Here is a 19408-nt window from a genome sequence, read left to right as displayed (position 1 = left end):
ATAATTCAAACTCGAAGGGGCCCAAAAATTTGTTCGAATTAAAAGAAGGACTTGTTTTTGAAGTATTCGTGCACCATAGCATGATTCACAAACGGTGTGAGTTGTGAAATATTGCCGTGCGCAAGCACACTGCGAGCCAGGAACACGAAACTGCCCATGCCAGCCAACACTCGCTTCTAGATAACGGCAGAAAACGAAACTTCAAGGGGCGGGCTAAGCTGGCACCGGGCTGGCAGGGTGGCAGTGCCAGCGCCAGTGCATGCACGCGTGGAGACCATCGAAGATGAGGGAGTTGAGAGAGAAGGCGAGGGAAGCGCAGTTGCGAGGAATGCCGGGAGGGAAGCAGATTTGCTTTCCCGCCAGCTTGCTGGATGGCACTAATGACCTCTGTCACCTGCTTCAACCGAAGCAGCAGATTTGCCCAGGCCAGACTGGGCCTCCACTGCTGCTTCCCTCTGTGTGCTTGCATCTTTTTTCCGTCTGCTGACAGATCGGCACTGTGTTTACCTTCTTCGTCTTATGTTCTTAACGCAATTCACGTCTTATCAAGATGACAATGTCACTGCCGCTGATCATAATCGTGTTGGTGTGCTCCCTTCTGTTGTGGCATCGCCGTATTCGAAAGACAAGGAAAATGAGGTACTGGGTATCGCCTTCGCGTCCTTGTATTCAGGGTCTGTTTTGACGTACAGAATTGGATATGGCGCGCTGTCTTTAACAACCTTTTCATCAGGGCATCTCAGTTTGGACGCATCATTGTAAAAAAAAACAAGCGCAATAGAGATCAACCAAGCCAACCAAAATAAGCGCAAGCGAGTGCTGATGCAAGCAGATGATAGTGCGAAACAAGTGGTCTGGCTGAACCAGTTAGTCTTCAAATAGAGCAGTTGAGCAGGTCCCCATGATACCAGTTTCCCACGCGTACCTCACTGTAGGGGCCACTCTTATTGGTCTCCTGCGCTTGCAGCGTGCTTGCCGCCACGGCAAGGCACAAAAAATCGGCCCAGGACCGATCCCTCCTGCGGCACGTGTTTTGCCGCTAGTGTGACTGGGGCATTACGGCATGACGCAGAGACAGTGACCTTGCTATTTGAGAGAGGGTGAAATTTCCACCACAGTTGTTGGTTTTTGTGTGTGTGTGTATCTCTGTGTGTGTGTGTACGCGTGTACGCACATTGTTGAGGGGTTTCTGCTAAGCCTTTCCTCTACGGCGGGGTCAGAGCAATGCTGGTCGGAGGTGCCGCTGCTTGATTTGGCGCGCTGCTGAGAGCATTGTCGGAGTGCGGTATGGTTGAATTAACCATCACAAATGCTTGCACGTTCGAATTACTGGGCATTTTCACCTCTTGGAATACACATAACTTTGACGGGGCCACAGCGTCAGTTTGAATAAACCGGAAGTTCGAATTAACAAGAGTCGACTGTACAAACCCTGCTTTGCCTATCATTTTGCCATCTGTTGCCTTTGGTGAAACTGAAAATTACTCTGTGTTTTTGATTGGCCACTGTGACTACTACCAATTATACTGCATGCTGATTGACAAAAGGAACAAAATTGTGTGTGATGGTAGAAACTAATATCCTCACATCACAACTGTTTTTATGTCATATATTATACTTACTCAGACTTCAGACACCATTAAGTGATTACGCAGAATTGATTGAGTAAAAAAATAAACAAACAGCTGTGTTGAATGTAATGCCGCCTTGGAGAAGGCATCAGGGAAGTACAATAGTATGACGACTTACTTCACTTACGACTAAAGTGGCAAACACTATTTTAATATGTGACACGTAAAAAACCTTTCTCGTCACAGAATGTCACACGTCATTGTATGGAAATGGCATCTCTCACTTCCATGTCACTTTCTTTTCTTCAATGTTTGCTGCCCTCAATTGTATAGAGTGCACTTGAAAAACTGAACAACACTGTTTAATCACACAGTAAGCTTACATTCTGGTTTTCATTGGCTTTCTTGTCCTCATCTTTGAACAGGTATAAAATATTGTTCCTGGATGTGCTGTTTCCTTTGGATGTGAAGAAGATCATCTTCGTCGATGCTGACCAGGTGAAGTATGATTTATAGAATCTTCTTTGAACATCTGCGGTAGAACAGTGACACTTGCACTGAGTCTCAGGTTAACAGTCATGTCATCTTATCTCTAATTGTCATGTCTTATGTATGCACAGCATAGGCTCCACTTGTTGGGTTTAGCTCGAAATAAGGTGCATCAGAAGTGAAAACTTTGTTTTAAATTAATGTCTTACTGTCAAACATTCACAACTTTAGCTACTATTATGTTGCTTGTGCTATTGCTATTGCACCATGTAATAGTGACTTCAGCTGTGTAGTGTCTCTTGACGTGAACTGTGTTGCTGTTTAATAAATCGTGCTCTTTTTTTGGGGAGGAGGGGGATAGTCTGTGCTTTTTGTATTTATACTATGTACATTAGAGTCTCGTTGATATGTTTCCAGTTCATGCGATTCCCAACTTACCTACTCATCATAGAGAATACAGAAATTATCACACTGAGTTACGTCCCTTTTTTCACTATAAATATATTCCCAGATGAAAAATTTTTCTGGCATTCTTAAATTTGCCAGATATTGATCATACTATGTGCTTTGCAATCAGTGGAAGAAATGCCAATACAGTAAATCACCATGCCTCAGCTCACTCATGCTGATAGAACAGGTGCAAAACAGGATTGAAGTTGCCACAGCAGCTTTCCTGCGCTGCTCTACATTCCCGAGTCAGATGGTTAGGCTGGTATGTGCTGTGGCTGGAGCATTGGGATGATCTTGTCAAGAAAACAGAAGGCCTTGTGTTTAAAGGACAGTCAGATATCTTGAGGACATGACATGAGATGAAAATCTGACATTGATCGTGACATTGGGTTACGTACTTGACTGTTGTTCCAAGGTCGTCAGTGCATGCTAGTACAGCAGCAACATTGGGGCTCCAGTACCCAGACAGTGCTTTCGTAGAGTTCATTGTTATGATGATGGCCAGTCATGTGACTGACAAAGCTTAGCTTAAACTGTAGTGAAGATGTGAGGGGAACATGAAAAGAATGAAGACAACGGGCAGTAGGTGCTTCTGATGGTTCCGAAGTTTCACCAGTGCAATCAGTAACTGAAAAGCAGGCCTGAGCTTTCACTCTCTTCACAGAGAGAGAGAGAGAGAGAGAGTAGAAAGAAGGAGTAAAAAAAAGAAAAACTGTTTATGTCAGAATGGCATTGAAGGAAACGATCATTTGGTCTTGCAGTAATAGTGCAAGATAATGGTGCTAATAGTGCTGTGCTCTGGTATAATAAAAAAAAATATACAAGATATGCTCTTGTATAATTTTTCTTCTGAGCAACTTCAGATTGTGCATTTTTGTGTATTATCCCATTTCTTCCTTACATTTTCTTTATGCACTGACAAAAGTTCCGTGTTCATTGCTCTGATTTCTTGCCATTTTTAGGCATACAACTTTCCAAAATCTGTTAATAGGGCTGCCAGACACTTGGAATTCTGTGAAAACCTGTCAAAGATTGTGACAAAAATAGATGTTTTATAGTGCAAAAATTGCTGCTTTTCTGTTTTAGTCAAAAATATTTGAATCCTATCTGTAGTAATTACAAGCAGTGCAGTGCTGACCATAAACCTTCCTGCCACGTCCAATTAAGGTGGTGAGGGCTGACATGAAGGAGCTACGTGACCTGGACCTTGGTGGAGCCCCGTACGGTTACACCCCCTTCTGTGACAGCCGTAAGGACATGGACGGTTACAGGTTTGTGCAGCTTCTAATGCAGCCGAAGTGGGTGAATTATTGAATGGACAAAAATAATGTTCATGTACCAGCACATGTTGAAATCCATTACCCGTTTGCGTTTTAGCAATTCCAAATTAATTTTGCAATATCAATTTATAAAAACTGAAACTTCAATGCAAAATTCTGCAATTCTGCATCATTCTGCAAGTTCGTTTAGCCATTCAGAATTTGCAATTTTCCTAAGTTGGTGCAAATGATTCAGCGCTCACAATTCATTGGGAGAACCCATGTGCAATGGTTCTGAATGAAGGCCTCACAACCTCCTGCCCTCTCTGTAGTGTGGATTTTCAAGTGCAAATGTGAATTGCCAACTCCGCGCCCGATTAACCTCACTACTTTGTTCACACAAGTGCAGTGATAGCAGTGCAACATGCACATACTCATCCAAATAAGTACTTCTTCCACCTATTTCGTCATCAGCGAACTGGCCAGCAAAATAATTACCCATCAGTGCAGCCTGTGAACTCAGTGTTGGCACACAAGTTGCATTGAAAGTGCCTGTCATACTATTTTTCAGCAATTTCTGTGATGTCTTTCACAGCGTGCCATAGTCTTAACCAGCACCAAGAAATGAATAAAATTAAATTTTTTTTTGACTTATTATTGCATCTGGTCCCACACACTCATGGTACAAGAAATGGAAAAAAAAGAAGTGCAAAGTGTTGTTGCATTTTCTTGCTGAAAAGTCATCATAGCTGTGCAGGCTGTGTCACTTCATTTCAGTTGGCACTGGCACATTTTTGCACTGCTCTGCACTGGTACTGCACTGGTACTGAAGCACATTAATATTAGCCAACTGTGTGGCCAAACACCTTAAAAATAATAAGCATTTTATGTCATAGAGTGTTATATATGATTGTCAAGATGACATGGCAAGTATGAATTGTCTGATTTGCTGAATTAACAAGCCTCTACTGCATCACTAAGCATGTATGCTGTGACATCATGGAGGCTATAATTTCTCTAGCGGAGGATTCTTCAGAGGGACTTCCAGCCAGTGCATGGATGCAGGTAGCCACAGTCGCACCATAGGGAACAAAGTTTTCTTTGTCTGGATTGAAGCGACTGCCTTATTCAACCTAGTTCTCCTATAGCGACTGCCAGTGTGCCAAAATTTTGTGGTGCAAGCAAGCACACCTGTGACCTACAGAGATTGTGTGTGAATTGAGTCAGCGCTTGAACGTTAATGAACTAATTTCTGTAGCCTTGTACTTCTAGCACTCACCAACAGGTGTCTTCTGCTTTCTCTTTTATCTTGAACTCCTTGCTAGTTGATTGTTGTTGTAATGCATTTATTTCTGTAAGGTTCAACCACCAACATTCACCAATGTCATTTGTTGTAGAAGGAATAGGACAAAGGGCACAGAATCAGAAATAGGTGCTGAAGTCTCCCTCCCAGTCGAAAGTCCAGGAGGCAGGTTAATATTGTTTTTCTGCGTGCCGTGGCTCCGCCTGGTGACATACACTCCTCAAAGGTGTTGGGACAAAGTTGTCTGTATATAATGCGTGCTTTGTGCGTGATATCGTTGTTGGGTTACAAGTAATGCTTCGTTATATTCTTGTGGTGCACAATACCTTATTGCACTGCTGATGTTTCTCTCTTCTTCCTTGTGCAAGGTTTTGGAAGTCTGGCTACTGGGCCAGTCACTTGGGAGGCCGCAGGTACCACATTAGGTGAGACTCTCTCCGTGACCTTTTGTCTCATTGCATTAATCTAAGAAAGCTGTACACCCGGTGCAAAGTCTCTTCAATATGTATGAGACTACAGGGTTTCTTTTTAAAAGCTGTGGTGACTGGAAAATTCAGCTTTAACAATAAGCATGTGTGACTTTTGTAAAAGATGCTGTGATTGCCAGTCACTGCCAGGCAGCCATTGTTTGAGGCAATGTACCATGCACCCTTAGCAATTCTACTTTGCTTAAAGTAACAGAATGCATAGTGCGCCACCATTTCATCAACTGCACATTGAGAGGGTGACATGTCGCAACGTCAGAAACTAAGAGGCCAGATGTGCTGATCCACAAGAACAGCAGCAAGGGCGATCTTTTAATACAGCATGCTAGTCACTTCCTCTTCTTCATTATGTTTTCTTTAAATGCCCAAACATCTCCTAACCATCATCATTCTTACTGCACTACAGATGTGATGATAATGTGTGAATATGATGTGGGAAGGTAACCACTGTATCTCGTGTGTTCTTGAATGATAGTTTGACTGAAGAGAAGGAGCACGCGCACAACTAGTGCCCCATAATAGATGCCCTGAGTCACTGTTGAAGAATTGAAGAATACAACATCAGGAATGGTTGTAAACGTGCAAAAGGTGCAGAGCAGCATCATGGTCACACCACTTCATTATTGGTGATAGCTTCTTGGGTTGTGTACTGTAAACGCACACCAGAAAGGCATCCATTGGGTCAAGAGGCCATCGTCCTGTGGCAGGAGTATTCAACTGCTTCTTTGCCCTCACACCATAATTTTAGCAGTCAAACAGGAGTTCTCCACACCATTTTCCCTCTGCCACTGCTTTTGCGAGCATTTGTGCGTGTCTTGTTCAAAAGCTACACAGCCCAGCTTCATTTCCCTGCTCAAAACTGGCTAGCCCCTATGTAATGCAAGCTTTCATTGATTCCATGCTGGTGAACTTGCTTGCAGTGCCCTCTATGTGGTGGACCTGAAGAAGTTCCGGAGGATAGCTGCTGGGGACCGACTGCGGGGCCAGTACCAGGGTCTCAGCCAGGACCCCAACAGCTTGTCCAACTTAGACCAGGTGCGTACTACAGAGACTTGAATTCTTATGCTCTTTGATGTGCCATTAATTGCTATGCATAGCTTTTGCGCCTCTTTACCCACTGACGAGGTCAGAAGTGGCATGACTACTGTATACGGTGTGGTTTTACTTATGCATCTGTTGGGGGCACTATCTTGCAACACCGCAATGGTGTCAGCATCTACTTTAGTGAACATTCAGTTTCAGTCTATTCACTGAGAGTACTACGTAAGCGGCTAGATTGCAAAAGTTGTTGAGAACAGTGGCCATGTTGTTATGAGCCATAGTAGACAGTTCTTTTGCAGAGGCCAATAATGGATGATTGCAACAATCTTATAGAAATTATGCTTTCCAGAAGAGGGTTGTGGCGTCGAAAAAGACAACACATAGCAAGCGAGACGGGACAGGCGCGACGGGACAGACTGTGATTAATCTGGGAAAGCTGAAATCTAGTGCGGTTTCTCTGCGTGAAAGTATTGGCTTGGACAGAATTGCTAAAGGTATTCAGCTCTGTAAAGCAAATAGCTTACACGTGTTTTTTACGGCGAAAACACATAAGGAAGGAATATCGTTCAATGTGCCTGTCCCGTCTCGCTTGCTATGTGTTCTCTTTTTCGGTGCTACAACCCTCTTCTGAAAACATGCACCAACTAGCCCCCCAACAAGTATTAACCCTTTGAGGGTCGAATTATTTTGAAAAAAACTTTCCCAGGTGGTCAAATTACTTTATTGCGGATCTTGAATGTACAAAATGGATAAAGTCGGGAATAAATAGTAAAAAATAATTAGGAACAGTATTTTGGTGTCGGCATCACTCAGAACTGCAAAATGTTTAATAGTATTTCCGAGCGTAGTACTCCTTGAAACACGGGTCTACGCACAGCGCCTTATCGCAGTCTGCACACCTAAAATGCGTGTCTGTTCTCTTGTAGCGAGGAGTTGTGCTGGCGCACACATGACATCTCTGCGTGCAGCTGCTTTGGGCAGAGGTCTGAGGCACCTTCTCGCGTAAGCGCGTTGCCTCGGAGAGCGGGAATACCTCGTGAGCGGTGGTGATGGACAAGCTAAGAGCAGTGCCAATCAAGATAGAAATCAACTTCCGCCGCCCCTGCGAAAGTGTGGCGACAAAGAGAAAAATGACGTTTCGCGCGCCTCTGTTGCGATCACGCGGCGAAACCGAAACCGCCAAAGGGGCGTTGCCACAGTCTGAGCGACGCGCTGAAGCTAGCAATCAGCTCTGTTTATCTCCCCAAGAAGGTAGCACCAATTTCAAACGCATCTTGTAAGTGCTAAGAGGTGGCAGCACCTCCCGGTGAGCACACATCGTCATTATGGCGCAAAATTTCAAACGGTGGGTCGCAACCGTACCCGTACGGCGAAGACCTTGCGGGAAAGAAAACCGCCGTCGTACATGTACGGCAAAAACCTTCAAAGGGTTCACTCAGATTATGCTTTTTTTTTTTTATTTTTTTTGATCGGGCAAAAATTTTGTTAAAGCCCGTACGCATAATCAGCTTTATTTAAAGTGTGCCAAAAAGAGACATGTTTCTGCCACCAAGGCACCTTTGCTACGTTTTGCTGCCTTATTATTGTTATTTTGTACAGGTATTTTAAGGTGAGAAAAGCAATATGTGTAAAGTGTGCATCTGTGATATACTACATTGGTGGCATCGGCTGAAAGTGGTTAGGCAATGTGTATACACGTTTTTCTTTTCCCTCGTGTGTTGTATGTTTAAAATCAGCCGTATTAGCTACCTGGAAATCTGTGCCACCATGTGCATTATTCAGAGGTCGTCAGCTTAGCAGTCAACGAACTTGTGTCCAAAGGTCACCAAGTGGCCTTGACCTGCATCAACCAAACCCATCATCTGCCTGCAAATTTCCTAATCTCATCACCCCACCTATTCCTCTGCCATCCTCAGCTGCATTTCCCTTCCCTCGTCACCCATTGTTTTTGCCCTAATAAACCACCGGTTACCTACTCTGCTCATTACATGATCTGCCCAACAACGATTCTTTTCCTTAACCCATTGGCTGCCAAGTATTAAACGTGCCATGCAACCTTCTGTTCCGATTATTCTTGGCCCGTACATGCACTACAAAAACTTCCACTGTTGCGCTCGTTATATCTGGTTCTACTGCAATAAACGCTGAAAAATCTGCCAACAAATAAGTTTTAATTTACAATATGGAGCAGTATTTCTCAGTTCAGAACCCCAACTGCCAGTAACTTTTGTTACTGGCATTTTTGTGTGTAAAAGCTTGAAACAATCTTTGATATGGAGAGCAGCATTGCACTTATCACACCCTCACCTGTTGTTGACTTTCTTTTTTTCGAACTTTGCACTACCATAATGGATTTTTTTTTTTTTTTGGCCTCGGTTTGCCAGAGTCTGACACATGAAAGGCACCCAATGCACTGCTTCAGGGAGCATAGATTTCAGAACATGCATTACACACATACTAACTAACCTTCCGCAAATCTCAACTAAAAGTAAAGAAAAAGTTCAGTCCACCTGAAGTGGACATCTAAGGCCATCTATTCGCAACGTTTCTAATGTTTTCCAGCATATATTGACATTCGTGGTATCTACAAATAGCCTTTTAACCCATCATTACTTCCCACCCGAAGGATCGCCAGCTTTGGCAGCATGGCCCCAATTCTTTTGCCCCGCAATTTTCCAGCTTTGGCAGCCAATGGGTTAATCTATACTAGAATGTCATCCAAGCATTTTTATCTATAACTGTTGCTTGTTTATCTCTTAGTGTTAGACCAATCACTTTTATCTCCACTGCCCTTTGTGTGACCCTTAACTTCAAATTTATTTCTTAGTTCTTCAAGTTCCACTCCCATGGGTATTCTGCCACTGGCAGAATACACTGATCAATAGCTGGCTGATTTTTCAGGCTCCACAATTCTTTTTTTTTTTTTACTTGCTTTGGTATTCGAAATTTATTGGGGTACTGTACAGTGGCATTGTTGTAATCACTTGACAAGCACCCATTAATAATACGTAAAGGAATAAAATAAGGGGACTAAAGTTTGTGTCACTGAAACTTCAGCATGATCATGTTTTGTGGTGTGAACATTACTCACATTTGGTAGCACATGTGAGCTGGTTCTTATGCTCATCTTTCTCTTCATTCTTGACATTCTTGTCCACTTCAATTCAGCGCCATGACCTCAATTACTGCAGCGAATCAACTAGTCCAAAAGCCTGCACTCCTGGTTGAGATGTGACTACAGATAGTGCACTCATGTTGCTTGCAGGACCTGCCAAACAACATGATTCATCAGGTGGCCATCAAATCCTTGCCCCAAGAATGGCTCTGGTGCGAAACATGGTGCGACGATGAGTCCAAGAAACAAGCCAAGACCATTGACCTGGTGAGGTGGCACACCTTTGACAAACTGTTTTGGCAGTTAACTTTCTGCGAATTCCATCTTAATTAGAGCAACGCTGTTATTTTGAAAAGATGCAGTTGAGTATGTCCACTCCATGTTGTCCATTCTAAATGTTGAGGAAAGTTTATGGAGAGAACTATTCAAGCTAGTTGAATGATATTGTCGAGAGTGACATGTGGGAATAAGTTCTTGGGGTAATTTGGTGTGTTGTAGGAAATCACCAATGTTCTGTTATTTGTACTTGGGAGTTTTGTGGGGTATTCAGTCGTGCAAAGTATCAGAACTGTCAGGCATATCAAGATGAAGATTGGTAGAAATGAAGTGTATCTTGGGAGTAGCATGGTGGAAAAACTTCAGATTTGCAGCCACCTTGTAGCTGTATAGCAAATTATCAGATTTGTGCCAATTAGTGTTTCTCTTGACACCTGCTGGGAGATTTACACCTTTTGCTATTTGTGAACTGCCAGACATGTTACGTAAAAAAGTTTGTAAAAGTAAGGTGCTCATCTGATAGAACATCGTGGAGAAATTTCAAAATAATAGGTTTGTAGATGTGTTGGACACATCGCAGGAAATTTCCAAAATGTTGTGGGAGGCTTGAAGGTGCTCCTTCAGGCAGTGATCTGAATTTTAGAGTTGTTGCTGTAAGCAAACAGCTTAACATTTGTGCTCGATACATCGCACACACATAAGGGAGATCCCATACACTTAGAATGAGCCATTAGAAGTGCCATTGTAAGATTCTAAGTGTTAAATTGAGAGCACTAATTGTACATGGCTGCACTTTCAATGCCATCAGCACTTGTGCAACAACTGTGGCTCTGCGGGGTACACGTAGATGGTGAGGTGGAACCACGAGGGCTGCACAATAGTTCCGCAAGAATTGTAAGCACCTCTTCACCCAGAAAATTCTCTCAGGCTGCAACAAGGAGTACGCCAAACACTGTCTGCTTCTCTGTTATCCATGTTTCGATTCTGCAAAGTCGCACAAGTCTGCCGGGGTTCTTGTATGTCACCTGTGAACGTTGTCAGATAGCATCTCGCTCCTCTTTCTGTACTTTTTGGAAGAGGCACTGGCTCTTCAAGCCCAGATGTGGCCACTGTGCTGATTTATTTAATTATTTACTTAGTTTCTCTAAGTGCCAATGCATTACCAAAAGGAATGGGTAGTATGTATATAAAAGCACATTTTAGTGGCATAATACGGTTTGCCGTATGTATAAGTTTGCTGCTAACAGCTTTCCTCAATGAAAATTATGGAAGTGGGAAGATGATGCTGTTTGCGGGGAAGAAAGAATTTAAATGTATATTAGCGTGGCAACTGCATCTTCGTCAGCCACCCTTAGTGACTTAGAAGTGCATAGAAAAATACTAAGCTCTAGTTCTGTACAGTAGAATTTCATTACAACGAACTTTGCGGGACCGCCGAATTTCATTTGTTAATTTTAATTATCGTAGTACTGAAAAACCAATACTTTCATGTCAGTAATGTAACACAACAACAAAATTTACATACCTTTGCAGCAGATGCGTGTGTTCATACGTAAATAATAAACGAGAACGCTGGGCACAGTTTAACTGCAATTTATTGCTTGAAAAAATCTGTAATCTCCTTCTGGCGAGCAGACAGCAAGCGTTGCAGGACGAATGCCTCCACATCTTCGACCTTCCTCTGAACATCATCGGGGACATCTTTACAGCGCCCGAGGAATGACCGCATCTTTTCTAGAAAAACTGAAACATCCGAGCTGGAAACAGCCTCTTCCCCTTCGTGTGTTGATCCAGTGTCGGCATTGTCTTCGTCACTACTGCAATCTTCTTGCTCACGCCTTTTATTCACAATGTCTTCGTTGGTGAGCTCTGCGGATGTAGCCGCCGCACTGTCGTTATCAATGTAATCATCGAAGATCACCACGGTGTCGACGGGGAGCTTCTCGGTAAGCTCATTCCACAGTTCTGGGTTGAGCTCCTCTGTGTCCTCGCAGTCTTGTGGCGTAAATGAAGGCTTTAAAAGGCCTACCTTTCGCCAGCAGTTGCTGATCGTGCTTGCCTTCACGTTCCACCACGACCCTGTATGCATTTCCGCAGCCTGACGGATGTTTACCTGTGTGGGCAGCTTCAGTTGAACACTGATCAGGAGGCACTGCACGAGACGCTTCCGAAATTCGGCCTTCACACATCTGATAAAGTCCTGGTCCACAGGTTGGAGCAAAGAAGTACAATTTGGGGGCATAAATTCAAGTTGCACATTGCTCAATCACACGTTCACGATATGCGCCGAGCAATTGTCAACGATGAGGAGAATTTTTCTGTCTTTCTTCTTCATTGGGTCGTCGAGCTGTAGCAGCTACTGAGTAAACAATTCTCGCGCCATCCACGCTTTTTTGTTGGCTCAGTAGTCACAAGGCAACGAGACGTTTTTCAAGCAGTGCGGCTTAGCATACTTGCCAACAATTAGTGGCTTGAGTTTTTCTGTGCCCGTAGAGTTGCAGCAGAACAGAACCGATACGCGAAGATGTGATTTCTTTCCGCCCTTGCACCTGTCACCTTTGAAGTTCATTGTTTTATCAGGCAACAACTGATAAAAGAATGCCGTTTCATCGCCATTGAAAACGTCGTCTGAAGAGAAAGACTCGATGATCTCTTGAAGGCGCTTGTTTCGCCAGGCAACCACACTCTCGGCATCTGCTCCCTTTTCTTCGCCACAAGCAACCAGCCACGCAATGCCATTCCTTTGCCGGAAGCGGTAAAGCCATCCAGCACTTGCGTCGAAACCGGAGATGTCCAAGGCGGCCGCGAACTGTAGTGCCTTCTCTTGAATAATCGGGCCTGACAAGGGCACATCGTTTTGCCTGGCATCCTTAAACCACGTGAGGATGGCGTCGTCGACGTTCTGCTGGTTGCCAAACCGCAAGCATTTTCTTGAGGGAGCCAGCTGTGACTCTCGGTGCAATTTCGTGATCTCTTCCCTATCCTTGAGCATTGTTGCCATTGCTGACGGGGGATATCACACTCCCTGCACAGGTCGACTTGCTTTCTTCCAGAATTCAGCTGCGCCAAAATGTCCAATTTTTCTTTGAGCGAAAACTGGCGTCGCTTATTTTTAACGCAGGGGCGAGGAGAACTGATTGTCAGCAAAGGGAACGCGCAACACAATCACAGCACCGATAACTTTGTAGCTCCTTTGTAACGCGGTGACGCTAGACCTACTATGTAGTAGGAGAGTCCGAGCATAACCATACGCAGCGCTCACACTGATGCCGATGCTGCTGGGGCTGTACCCGTTGAAACGGGTTCCCCAGTGCATGGCTGCTGCTGCTGCGGATGATGATGATAGGTGTAAGCCTGGGGGATTCGGTACCAAAACTTCAACGGAACTTCGTAATAACGAAGCATCTTGGTGATTACGGGATTAAATTACGTACATTATTCTGACATATTTGGTAATCTGAAATTCATAATACTGAAAGTTTTTTACATTGAAAATGTAGGCATTTTGGCAGGGATATAAAAAGAATTCTTAAGTCTGAAAAGTTTGTTAATGTGGTGCTTGTAGTAATGAGATTTTACTGTGTACTGGTTTTCATGCATGCCTGTGTTCTTCCTCCACTTCGTTTTTAGTGCAACAACCCAAAGACCAAGGAACCCAAGCTAGTGAGTGCCGCTCGCATCATCAGTGAGTGGAAGGACTACGATGAAGAGTTGAAGCAATTTATGGAGCGCTATGAAAGTGGTGTGCTTAGGCCAGATACAGCTGAAGCTGACAGTAAGAAAGTGGACGTGAAGCTTGATGATGGTAGGTATCTTTTCTTTTTTGATGAAGCTCACAGGTCGAAAAGATTGCTGATGTCGCATTCTGATGCCCTTGTTGTACAGAAGTTGCTACGGTTGACTGTCAACATAACAAACCTCAATTTAACAAAAAGAGTGATGTAACAAACTTGACTCGGTCATTTCCTGATCCAGGAATTATTTAAAACTGTTTCATTTTTTCTGCAATTTCACCAATTTCATTCTGCAGTTTCAGTTTATAGTGAACTCTCATTAAGACGAACTCGGTTAAGCCAAATTCTCACATATAAAGAATAACATGGAAACGTTTTAGTTTTCCATAAACTCAATGCAAAAGAAAATCCACTTAAGACGAACCGCCTCAGACCTACTCTTCGGTTAATACAAACATTTGGAATGACAGCCACCACTACCCATCCTGGAGGCTAGGGTGCCTCGATGCCCCGCACCCGCGACGTGCTCATCGAGGCATCCTACTGGAGGTCTTCGGTGCACATTGCTCATGGACAGAGGCAAAAACAAGGAGGAAACAAAAATGTTACGGTGAAGTGTCGCTTCGTGCACGCAGGTGACGCGCAAGCGTACAGGTGCTATAATGCGCACGAAGCTATCAGCCCTCGGTGCGCCTAGACGCCTGCACTATCCGCATCGCAGATTGTATTCAAGACAGGGCTCTCGCAGTCGTGCCATACGCAGCAGCTGCTGAAGTAGAACGCCCCCTTGTAAACATTCGCTTACTAACTAGATTAACAAGCATGGTGTCAGTGTGCACAGACAAACATGAACACATCAAACTCGATGAGACCGCGGGCGCTCGCTGTCAAAACACTGGCGTAAGGAATCGCAGCCAAAGCAGCGAGCAAAGTCACCTTCGTGCTGTCTATTGCTTCAACGCAAACTGAGCAGAGAGAACACAGCCTATGCAAAGCTACAAGCCATCGCCTATGCTGTGCCCACAAAGCAGATCACTTTCAAGGTAAAGCCTGCATGCCCCCCTCCCTCCCGTCCCCCGGTGCCATGCACGTGACGGAAGATGGTGCGCTTCCTCCACCCTTTCCTCCCTTGAGCACGTGAGATTGAGCCGTCATCGTTGGCTCACCGTCGCAGGCTTTCACTGGCACACACAGTGTGCGGCTTGCGAGGACGATGTTATTAGGAGACGAAGCTGGTATGTCTGTATTGCAAACAAAGCCTGTAGAAACTGCTAGAGAAGGTCAACCCAGCGTGCCTCTGTCTACCTTCCTCCTCCACGACACCTTGCCTCATTTCTCCTTTTTTCTATTAAGTTTTCTATTAAATTCAGCTAAATAAATGCTTTTTATGCCATTTTCCCCCCTTCGTAACTCTACTTCATTTACCGTTTTAAAGTCAGATATTTGGATGCGCCTGGTCATGTTGCCAATTATTCTTCTGATAAGACAAACAAATTTTCATGGTCCCTTCGAGTTCGTCTTAAAGGGAGTCTAGTGTAGTTCTTGCACATGGTGTCTTTGTGACAAGCAAAAGAAAAAAAAGGAAAAGCATCATTTGGCACAGATTTAATAATTTGCGCACAAATTTGCACTTGCAAGCATTGTCAGCGAGTGGCAATCATGGCATGACAGTGATCTTGACCTGTTGAATTGCATCACGGTTGTTAAAAAAAAAAAGCAGGTTAGCAGCCTAGCATTGACAAGCCTTGCCTTTTGGTCTACATGTATGCCTAGCGCCGTCTGACGCTGCTAGCACACTAGGTGCAATTATGTCAAAGCCTTGCTCAGTGCACAATTTCTATTGCATGCACCAGTGCTTTTGGTTCTGTAATATTTCTCGAGCCATTTGTGAGATTTTGCCACAAATGCTTACTGACAAGATGCTAGCCACCAGGGTTAAATCTAGGAATGTGTTAGGCACAACTTGACTGTATGGAGGTATGACTGTATGTCACACAGTTGTTATGGCTAACGAAATAAATTTTTGCATATGTAGATGCCTATGTCCGGTACGTTCTAAATAGCATTATGCACAGTGGAGCTATCTCAGCAGTACTAGTGCTTATCTCGAAATTGTTAGTTCCTTTACCACTGTGTTAATGAATGGGCTTATTAGTGATACTACTGCACTGCCTTCATTAATTTCTGCAAGCATTCTTTAAAGCATGCAACGCGTGCAGTACTCTTCAGTTTGTATGATTCATATTCAGAGAGATGCTGCTTCAGTACTTAACTTTGTTTGCTTTCTTCCTTTTGCAGGCAAATTGCGGGATGCTGCCCATGTTGAATTATGATTTTCACTCATCCTTGTTTTGTACAGTGGTTGATCGCTCACACCTGATTTTTGTTTTCCTTTTGCCTGTTGTCATATACTTACACACACACACACACACCTCTTTGTACATGCTTGTGTGGGTCTGCGGTGCGTGGTGACACGTGTGGAGAGCATTGAGTTCAAGAATAAAAATCATCTCGCATGACAACCTCAGCGAGGACTCTGGAGTCTCCTTTACTGTTTACTGCATAGTTTTCATTATTTTAGTCAGAAAGTAACCATCTCACTGGCATCCACCAGAACAGTCTTCCATGACACTATCATACTTCAGGGCCTTGTTTACACTCTGCTATTTATGGACACCTCGAGGACACGCAGTAGGGACACATGCGGGGTTGCATGAACATGTATTATCGGCATAAATTCAATTCAAATGGAAACAAGTCTAAAATGACAAGAGTGTAGCATTGCGCTTCCAGGTTTGCCGGTATTTCTAAGTGTCGCTAAATTTAATTTCCAAATCGTACGTCTGGGCCTATGCAATTCATAAAAAACAACTAGTGATTACTGGGAACTTGTGTGTGATCATGCATAACAGGTGTTCTGGTCTGCCGTGAAATATCTGTAGTTATATAATGATGTGCTCGGGACCGTCAAAATCTTTCATTATACATGTCACTTCATTGTAAAGGTCGCACTACTGCACGGCTCACAATAGAGCAGGTTAAGCATGTACATTCATTTAAAGAAAACCTTAATCTAACCTTTTTTTTTTTTTAAGATAGGCTTCATGAAATACAAGTCTAATTATTTTTTTGCACAATTCGTATGACAGAATGTGCGACTGTGGCCAAACATTTTGCATTGAGGTTCACAGCATGCTTAGCGGTGAAGTCCTGGAGCTGTGCAATGTAAAGCTATGGGTCATCGAATACTGCTGTCGATGACCTTGTTTGACCGATGACCGATGGCCTCCCTTGCAGTCAGAATTCATGGTCCGTTTACGTAATCTTCATCCCTGTTGCCATCGTATACATTTGCTTGCTTTCCACCCTAGGTGGCTTTGAAGATGTTGTCTGTTGTCAGTTACAATTGCATCGTCATGTCATACAATGTTACGTACCGTATTTTCGCGATTCTAAGCACCCCCCTCTATTTTCGCGAGAAAATTGGAAAATAAGTTTGCATGCGAATCTAAGCACCCCCCTATTTGTTAGGAAGAGCGCGTAGCCAAGACCACCAAGCGTGCTTGCTCGCTCTGTCATCGAGCCGGAGCCGTCGGAGTCCCGAGGTGAAACGGCGTCCGCGACGCGATCTTGCCACACAGCCGGAGTGCAGAGTCGCGCGGACTCGTGAGTGGCAGTGATAGTGACTAAGCATCCGACACGAGCGGTGGGCTCACGATTTTTCTTTTGGATGTTTGCAAAATAAAATGTTATTTCTCGCACCAGTCTCGTCGTGATGTCGCAGCGAAAAGGGGGAGGGGGGGGGTCATTCCAGATTTTTTTAATCTAAGCACCCTCCCTCACTTTGGGCATCGCGATCATGAAAAAAAGGGGTGCTTAGAATCGAGTAAATACGGTATTCATCAGCTGTGGCACCCACTGATGCGTTACAACATGCAGTGTATGAGTCTAGCAGTTCCTGAAGCAGTGCAGCAGGACTACTACCTGCATCAACACATTCATCAAAGGCGTGGGTAGCACTGCTGTTAGTGCTAACGCAGAGTGCACTTCAGTGACATCTGTGGAGAGCAGTAACGATACTGCTATGTGGTGTTTGTTGTAAAGCAACAAATCAGTCACTAGGGACACCGAATCCCTTCATTGCTCAAGCAAATTCATTGTAGTGATCTTCGTTGTAAAGGCGTTCACAATACTATATATGAAACAGGAATTCAGCCGAGACATAATCAATCCTTCGTCGTACAGATCATTTTGCTGTAGAGGCATTCGATTGTATTTTGTATTCATGTTTCAATCTATGTTGATGGTACATATGGCAAATTTTTATATGCCCCGTAGGACTGCCTACGTAATACGAGAGCTTCCTACTTCATATTCTATCAAAATGCAATGCCACAGGTGAGGTGTAATCCTGCAGTGCAGGGCACAGGAGTAATGAGACTTGCATGGACTTCGTAATGGGGTAATATGGTGCAGTTGTGCAATTCAATCTCATAAAGGGACCCTGCAGTGCTCCTGGGAAAGCTCGCTGGGCGGTGCCGATAGCAGCATCGCGATGTGGTGATTTCATGCACTTCGCCTGACGGAGTTGATGTTGAAGTGTGGCACTACAATCTTTGGCTGAATATGTGATGTGCAATTTACGTTTGTATAGTATTGCAAGTACACTGCAAAAAAAAGCTGTGGCTCGTGACCTTATTTCATCCGTTCTGCGTCACAATGCATTCGTTGAATTATCCTTAAATGCAAAAAAGAATTACACAAATTGGCGCATGCATACAAAAGTTATTCAACTTGCAAATTTAAAATAAAGACCAACGAAAAAGGCTGGCGTACCCGTTCGCTTTTCACTCACCCAGCAAGTACTTGCGCTGCTTCCAATCAAAATGTGGCTTTAAGTTGTAGAAGCTGACTTCCCTTTGTAGCCTTCCCACAACTTGTAGCCAAACTTTCCGACAGACAATGTTACCTTAACTACACTTAATGGAGCGCTGGTAGCGACATCTTCTGAGTTCATCCACAACATTCATCATTATATGTACAATGTGCCTCATACTCAAATCATTTTTGGCACTTAAGACCCCAGAATTCAATTCAGTATCTTATTACTGCGGAAATGCTGCTGCCTGTCAACGTCTGGTGCCAGTCACATCACACGAAATATCGCAAAAATGAAAGGCTCTTTCAAAAGGTTGTGAATATGGCAGAAGTTTGTCAACGCATGTTGCTGCACACACATACGCTTGCCCTTGGCCGAGACATTTCGTGGCGGTGATTTTATAGCAGTGCCTTTTATGCAATCCCTTTTCACCATTTTCGCGCTTCATCAGTGGTCAGAGCGACGCTCTGCACGCGTTATCAATGGGGTCAGCCGGCCATGAACAGCAGATGATAAGAGTGGCACATAAAATCGGGCAGGATGCATCACTACAATATTGCGAACTGTATCTCAACCATCATCATGCTGTCACTACAGATAGACAAAAGTACTGTCAGTGCAAGCTCATGGGCGACTGCTAGATCGACTAGGCTTCTCTGGTTTCAGTTTCGCGGAGCACCAACGGCCATGGCGGCGATATCGCACAATGAAAACATCGCTATTTCTGCTCGACTCGGTGGCCTATCAGCACAGTATACTCAATGTCGGAGTTTGAATTGCCGCACCACACGCTGTAAGGTGTCTGA

General features: G+C 44.0%; 1 protein-coding gene across 6 annotated transcripts in view; it reads left to right on the top strand.

Moving 5' to 3' along the window:
- The window catches only part of Uggt (UDP-glucose-glycoprotein glucosyltransferase), a 183484-nt gene extending 167234 nt beyond the window's left edge, over window positions 1-16250 (top strand). For all 6 annotated transcript variants that reach the window (XM_050187367.2, XM_050187370.3, XM_050187369.3 and 3 more), the window contains 7 exons: window positions 1997-2069; window positions 3678-3781; window positions 5441-5497; window positions 6478-6592; window positions 9864-9980; window positions 13620-13794; window positions 16022-16250. In XM_050187367.2, coding sequence (XP_050043324.1) covers window positions 1997-2069; window positions 3678-3781; window positions 5441-5497; window positions 6478-6592; window positions 9864-9980; window positions 13620-13794; window positions 16022-16056 — 676 coding nt within the window. In that variant the 3' untranslated portion in view covers window positions 16057-16250. The remainder of the gene's footprint in view (window positions 1-1996; window positions 2070-3677; window positions 3782-5440; window positions 5498-6477; window positions 6593-9863; window positions 9981-13619; window positions 13795-16021) is intronic.
- The last annotated feature ends 3158 nt before the right edge of the window (window positions 16251-19408 follow it).

The sequence above is a fragment of the Dermacentor andersoni genome, chromosome 2, assembly GCF_023375885.2.
Source record: "Dermacentor andersoni chromosome 2, qqDerAnde1_hic_scaffold, whole genome shotgun sequence".
In the NCBI taxonomy this organism is placed as follows: domain Eukaryota; kingdom Metazoa; phylum Arthropoda; class Arachnida; order Ixodida; family Ixodidae; genus Dermacentor; species Dermacentor andersoni.
This window is presented reverse-complemented; position numbering and strand designations above follow the sequence as displayed.